Consider the following 7095-nt stretch of genomic DNA (forward strand, 5'->3'; position numbering starts at 1 on the left):
ATGAAACGTTTCATTAGAGAAGAACCCGTCCAGAGGACCTATACTATTTTTTTCCTTTGATTTTTTACCTGGATTACTGAGATGCATCAGGACGAAAGACAAAAAATAAACATACATATGTTAATGACCATTTCACATTTACATATCTTTTAATTATCTATTCTTACTATCTATTCTATATAATTCCTTACCCGAGTGTCCAACACATGCAGCCACAGATCAGATGAAACAACAACAAGGTAGATTATCGAGCTGTGGCCTAGGGTGTCCTGGTGCCAAGAGCACATATGGACAGCTTTATGTTTGAACATGGTGTTTGCTATGGACAATCCATGATGAACACAGAAATCCAAACTCAGTCTGCTGACCAAAGTTTAAAAGTTTTTTTTACATCGCACTGACTTGGAGAAAGCCAATCATGCATTCATTAGTTCCAGACTTGATAATGGACTGCATATTGGCATCCCTCAGTCTTCTCTAAGACAACTTGATTTTGTCCAGAACAGCTGCCCGTCTTTTATCCAACACCTCTAGATGTGAGCATGTCACCTGTTCTATGTTCTTTACGCTGACTTCCTGTCTGTTTTAGAATTGATTTAAAAATGTTATTGTTTGTTTTTAAAGCTCTTAATGGCACTGCCCCAACATATTTATCTGAATTTTAAGTCTAACTGTACATGGAGATCCCTGCGGTCATCAGATCACCTTTTRTTGGATATCCCAGGGTCAAGGCTAAAGCATTGATGTGACCGGGTCTTTTCAGTTTCAGGACCCTGACTCTGGAACAAACTCCTTCTAGACCTTCGCTCCACTTCTGACCCAGCATCTTTAAGTATRAACTCAAGACTTATTTCTTTAGACGGGCTTTAATACCATTTTTGTTTTCTTTTCTTGTGATGTGATTTTTACTGCAAAATGCTTTGGTTACCTTAGTTGGTTGTTGTGAAGCGTTGTATAAATGAATGAATTTATTTATACAACGCCATCCATCATCCATCATCATCCATCCATCCATCCATCCATCCATCACCCAGAGACCAGAGAACACCCAGACCAGAGAAAGCACCAAGACCAAAATGAATGAATGAATGAATGAATGAATGTAAAATGTGATTTGTTGCAATGTTCATGGTCATAAAGGGGCTGCTAGTCTCATCCTCTAGGATTGTTGTGTCTTCTCCAAAGCTTTTCAGAACAGGGAGTCCCTTTGGACTGACTGTGTTTGGGGTGTAACGAAGCCAGGCAGCTTCCTGGTTGAGGTGAGGATCATACAGATCCTGTCAGACACTGCAGCATCTGAAAACCTTTGAAAAACATGTCTTGGAGGTACTGTATGTTTGACCATCACCTGTAAAGGATTTGACTGAATACTCATTGGTTATGTTATTACAGTGATGTCACAATGATGTCACTGTGACATCACAATGATGTTATGATGATGTCACAATGATGCCACAACTYACCTGAATCTGAAGCACAACGTCAGCAGCGTTCAGACCGTCCAGTACCTCCAGGCCCACCTCATCCTCAGTGGTCTCTGAGTCATCATGGACGTACCTGCAACACAAGACATAACAAAGGACATGAGGACACAGTGAAGACATGAGAATAAAACAAATGGTCTAACTGGTGGGACAGAAAGAGTGAAGGACATAATGAACCTCCCGATTCAGGTGGTCTCACCTGAGCCGCAGTCCTCTCAAGTCCGTCAACATGAACTGGTCTCCCTGTAGCAGAATTCGGCCCTGCAGCTCCAGTCGACCATGACGAGCAGTAGTCTGAATCTTTACCCTCAACAGTTCTTCTGAACTGTCCCGATCCTGAACCTGGAGATGCTCCTCGGTCACAAAGGCCTCTCCACCTTCCTCCACCCGCAGCAGGTTGGTGAAAGCCTAAGGAGCACACAAATGATGGTTCCAGTCCAACAGAACTAACTGATCAACAGCTCACACAGGTTGACCTCTGACCTCAGGGGCCTGGTTGTCCACGGGGGTGACAGTGATGTTGAAGACCAGGCCGGACACAGTTCCCCCAGTGGAGTCGCTGACGGAGAACACAAACTGGACAAACAGAGGATGGACTCCAATATCCTCTACAGGAGGCATGAAGGCCACTTTCATGTGGGTCACTGCGTGCTGCGAGGAAACAGGATGGGGGTACTGTCACAACCAAGACAAGAGAGAGCACCAAGACCAGAGAACACCAAGACCAGAGAGAGCACCCAGACCAGAGAGAACAACAAGACCAGAGAGAGCACCAAGACCAGAGAGAGCACCAAGACCAGAGAGAACAACAAGACCAGAGAGAGCACCCAGACCAGAGAGAGCACCAAGACCAGAGAGAGCACCCAGACCAGAGAACACCAAGACCAGAGAGAGCACCAAGACCAGAGAGAGCACCCAGACCAGAGAGAGCACCAAGACCAGAGAGAGCACCAAGACCGGAGAGAGCACCAAGACCGGAGAGAGCACCAAGACCAGAGAGAGCACCAAGACCAGAGAGAGAACAACAAGACCAGAGAGAGCACCCAGACCAGAGAGAGCACCCAGACCAGAGAGAGCACCAAGACCAGAGAACACCAAGATCAGAGAGAGCAGAGAGAACACCCAGACCAGAGCGAGCACCAAGACCAGAGAACACCAAGATCAGAGAGAGCACCAAGACCAGAGAGAGCACCAAGACCAAAGAGAGCACCAAGACCAGAGAGAGCACCAAGACCAAAGAGAGCACCAAGACCAGAGAGAGCACCAAGACCAGAGAGAGCACCAAGACCAGAGAGAACACCAAGACCAGAGCACAAAGACCAGAGAACACCAAGACCAGAGAACACCAAGACCAGAGAGAGCACCAAGACCAGAGAGAGCACCAAGACCAGAGAGAGCATCAAGACCAGAGAGAGCACCAAGACCAAAGAGAGCACCAAGACCAGAGAGAGCACCAAGACCAGAGAGAGCACCAAGACCAGAGAGAACACCAAGACCAGAGCACAAAGACCAGAGAACACCAAGACCAGAGAGAGCACCAAGACCAGAGAGAGCACCAAGACCAGAGAGAACACCAAGACCAGAGAGAACACCAAGACCAGAGAGAGCACCAAGACCAGAGAGAACACCAAGACCAGAGAGAGCACCAAGACCAGAATGGTGAAGGGAGGACCGACAGAAAAATGACCTAATTCTTCTAAGGTGTTGCATTAATTGGATGTAGTGAAACCTGCTTTCTGCAGGATGACCTGAGTGAGGGACTCGGGATGTTCTGATGGGTCTCACACCTGAGTGAAGGACTTTAACACCGCAACCATGTGATCTTTCTTCATGGAGCTGGTACTGTCGGTGTAGAACAGACGTCCTGCATCCATCAGTCTGAAATGAAGCAGAAAGAAAAACAAAAGCCAGTTTCAGTTGAGAGGTTCTCCTCCTGCCTTCACAGACCTGCTCTGGACCCGTGTGGTTCTGTACCCAGGATTCAGAGGACTGAAGCAGGGCTGTGTGATGACGAAGGTCAGGTCAGCTGCTGGATTCTCTCTGTCTGTGAAGTGCAGCTGGTTCTGTGTGATGTAAACCACCTCAGTCTCCTTCACCGTCAGAGACCGGACGGAGCCGGGAACCTCCACTGGCAGTTGGTCCTTCACCGGGAATACATGGACCACCACCGTCTGAGGACAGGGAGGACAGGAGGTCTCAGAGACAAACCAAACATCACTTCCTCCTGCTCAGGGCTCAGTTAGTGTAACTCACATATGTCTGTGAGAGATTGGGAGGCTGGTGGCTGTCAGACAGCGTGAAGTCGAAGGAGTCCTCAAACGCCTCATCTCCTGAGTGCTGGTAGAAGATCTGACCCTGGATCAGGTCTCTCTGCAGGAAGCTGTCCACTGGTACATCTGACCAGTTGGTAAGTAAATCAGTGTACATCCAACAAGAAAGAACAACTTCTCCTAATCAAAAAGAAAAATAAGTAAGTCCTCTGGATCAGAGGACTTACTTATTTTTCTTTTTCATTTTTCTACCTGGACTACTGAGATGCATCAGGACAATGTCTCCTAATGTCCTACAGACTGTGGACCATTAAATATAGTTTTACATGTATTTACTTGTTGTTTTTCTTTTTGTAGAATGAATGAATTTATCTTAAAAAATGTTGAAAATGACATTTGACCTTTCATGGATTAATTAACAGTTTCTTTAAGGTCATTGCTGATGTCTTCATGCCATGGCGTTGTGTAGCTGTGCACCTGTATGCTAACACCTGTATGCTAACACACACCTGCATGCTAACACACACCTGGATGCCAACACCTGGATGCTAACACTTGGATGCTAACATTTGGATGCTAACACCTATATGCTAACACACACTAGATGCTGACACACACCTGTATGCTAACACATACCTGGATACTAACACTTGGATGCTAACTCCTGGATGTTAACACCTGGATGCTAACACAGACCTGGACGCTAACACTTAAACGCTAACACCTGGATGCTAACACACCCCTGGATGCTAACACTTGGATGCTAACACCTGGATGCTAACTCCTGGATGTTAACACTTGGATGCTAACACAGACCTGGACGCTAACACTTAAACGCTAACACCTGGATGCTAACACACCCCTGGATGCTAACACACCCCTGGATGCTAACACACACCTGGATGCTAACACCTGGATGCTAACTCCTGGATGCTAACACCTGGATGCTAACACACACCTGGATGCTAACACCAGGATGCTAACACACCCCTGGATGCTAACACCTGGATGCTAACACACACCTGGATGCTAACACCTGGATGCTAAGTCCTGGATGCTAACACCTGGATGCTAACACCTGGATGCTAACACACACCTGGATGCTAACACCTGGATGCTAACACACACCTGGATGCTAACACCTGGATGCTAACACACACCTGGATGCTAACTCCTGGATGCTAACTCCTGGATGCTAACACACACCTGGATGCTAACTCCTGGATGCTAACTCCTGGATGCTAACACACACCTGGATGCTACCTGTGGTGGAGGTGGTGTTTTGGGGTTTGGGTCGGTGGTTCATGACCCCCTGTTCATCAGTGATTATAGCAGAACAACATCTGCTAACAACAATCATTCTTAGATATCACTTGTGTTTGTCTTTGTGTTTTTTCTTGACTTGGCATCTCTCAGAAAGCCTCACCTGTCTTGTGGGCGGGGCTCCTCCTGACCAGCTGCCCTGCCTGGGGAGCGAGGACTACCTGGTACAGGATGTGGTCATCACTGGAGTCCAGGTCTGAGGCCAGCAGCATGTAGTCCTGCAGCCTCACAGCGCCCCCCTCCTGCACCTCCACCGCCACGTTGTTGATGAGGAACGGCGGCGTGTCGTCCTTCGGCAGGATGTTGATGGGGAACCTGTGCCGGATGCTGTGGCGGCCGTCGCTGATGCGGAAGACGATGTGGTCACGGGTGGAGTCGCTATCGGAGTGGTGATAAATGACCACGCCCTCCTTCAGGTCCTTCACATGAAACATGAAGGCCTTCCCACCTGGAGGCAGCAGACAGGAGATCCTTACCTGAACAGGTGAGGGCAGCTCAACTCAGACGTTTAAGAGTCTAGATTAAGATGAAATAACCTAATCTGAAGCAGCTCATAAAGTAAAACTATGAAACTTTTCTGTTTTACAGATTTAATCCAAACTTCAAGCATTAAAAACCTTTAAAACACTTCCTGTAACTCAGAAGAATCTGCAGTCATTAAGTTACTCTGTCACCTGAGAAAAACTCACATTTTAAATGTTAAAAACACACCTGAGATTCAGGTGGGAACCTGCGGGCTGCTGTTCGTAACGTTACAGTCAAAAATTACCACCGATGTTTGTGTTTCATTAGGCTTTTATAAGAAAAAAACTGATTTATTTTTCAAAGGCAGTTTTTCACCATATGATTCATACATTTATAAATGTCATAGTTTATAAACTAAACATTTAACTTACAAATTAAATAGTTGGTTAACAAGCTAAATATTTAGCTAGCCACTTAAATATTTAACTTAAATATTTAGGTAGCTAGCTAAATATTTAAGTTAAATATTTAAGTTTCAAGTTAAATATTTAGCTTGTTAACTAAATATTTAATTAGTAAGTTAAATATTTAGTTTATAAACTATGACATTTATAAATGTATGAATCATGAGGTGAAAAACTGCCTTTGAAAAATAAATCAGTATTTTTCTAATAAAAGTCTAAATAAAACGCAGATATTGGTGGTAATATTTGACAGTAACGTTACGAACAGCAGCCCACAGGAACCTTCAGACTTTGAATGGTTGAACTGTGAAACGGTTCCATCAGTTTGAGTAAAACCTGACAGAACTCTGGCAGGTCGACATGTTTCTGTTTGTAAAAGAAGTTGAATTAATAAGTGTCTGTAGTAAAGTGTGTCCTGCTGGTCCCAACATGAAGACTTGTTTGTCCCACATGAAGACGACGTGTCTTCTGTCCATCTGTCAGAAACATGTGCTGTTACCGGTGGACGCCTTCCAGACARAACTTCACACTTTGATTCAATTACTGTCTGCAGCACGTCACGTGCACGCTCCTGTTGGAAAGAACAGGTTTGTGTTGGCGCCTGCAGGCTCGGCTCGGACTGACAACACCGCTGGGTAAAACGTGGCGTCTCTCCCGGCGGCCGCTCGGCTGCCAGGACGGGGACTTCCTGTCTCCGTGAGAGTGCCAGAAAGACAGAAGGCCAAGGTCAGCAGACAGATTGAGAGACGAGCGGTCACAAGCCCGAACCTCATTAACGACGGTACCGAGGGGAACCGGCTCACGGTCCAAGTGATGGAAACAACTTGGTAATTGGGCCCAAAGGTGTCGCTGGGCAACAGGCCCATGAAGAAGGAAGCGGGACAGACAGGCAGCCGTCCATTTGGCTGAAGGCATTGGACCGAGCCTGCAGAGACTGTCCCAAGTCCCCACTCAGAGGGTCAGCGTGGTCCTCTGAGACACAGCGTCCTGCAGGACACACCCCCTCCATCRGCTGAGACAAACATGACAAAGACAAGTCCAAGTCCAGGAGGACAAATAACTAAAACTTCATGAGTTGGATGAAGTTTC

At 46.3% G+C, this 7095-nt stretch overlaps 1 protein-coding gene across 1 annotated transcript in view; it reads right to left on the minus strand.

Moving 5' to 3' along the window:
* frem1b (Fras1 related extracellular matrix 1b) overlaps positions 1–7095 on the minus strand; it is a gene marked incomplete in the record, with an annotated part of 31565 nt that overhangs the window by 13284 nt on the left and 11186 nt on the right. The window contains 7 exon segments of the mRNA XM_014033250.1: positions 1464–1557; positions 1684–1892; positions 1968–2135; positions 3272–3362; positions 3459–3655; positions 3738–3880; positions 5181–5525. Coding sequence (XP_013888704.1) covers positions 1464–1557; positions 1684–1892; positions 1968–2135; positions 3272–3362; positions 3459–3655; positions 3738–3880; positions 5181–5525 — 1247 coding nt within the window.

The sequence above is a fragment of the Austrofundulus limnaeus genome, unplaced genomic scaffold (assembly GCF_001266775.1).
Source record: "Austrofundulus limnaeus strain Quisiro unplaced genomic scaffold, Austrofundulus_limnaeus-1.0 Scaffold1674, whole genome shotgun sequence".
NCBI classification, from domain to species: domain Eukaryota; kingdom Metazoa; phylum Chordata; class Actinopteri; order Cyprinodontiformes; family Rivulidae; genus Austrofundulus; species Austrofundulus limnaeus.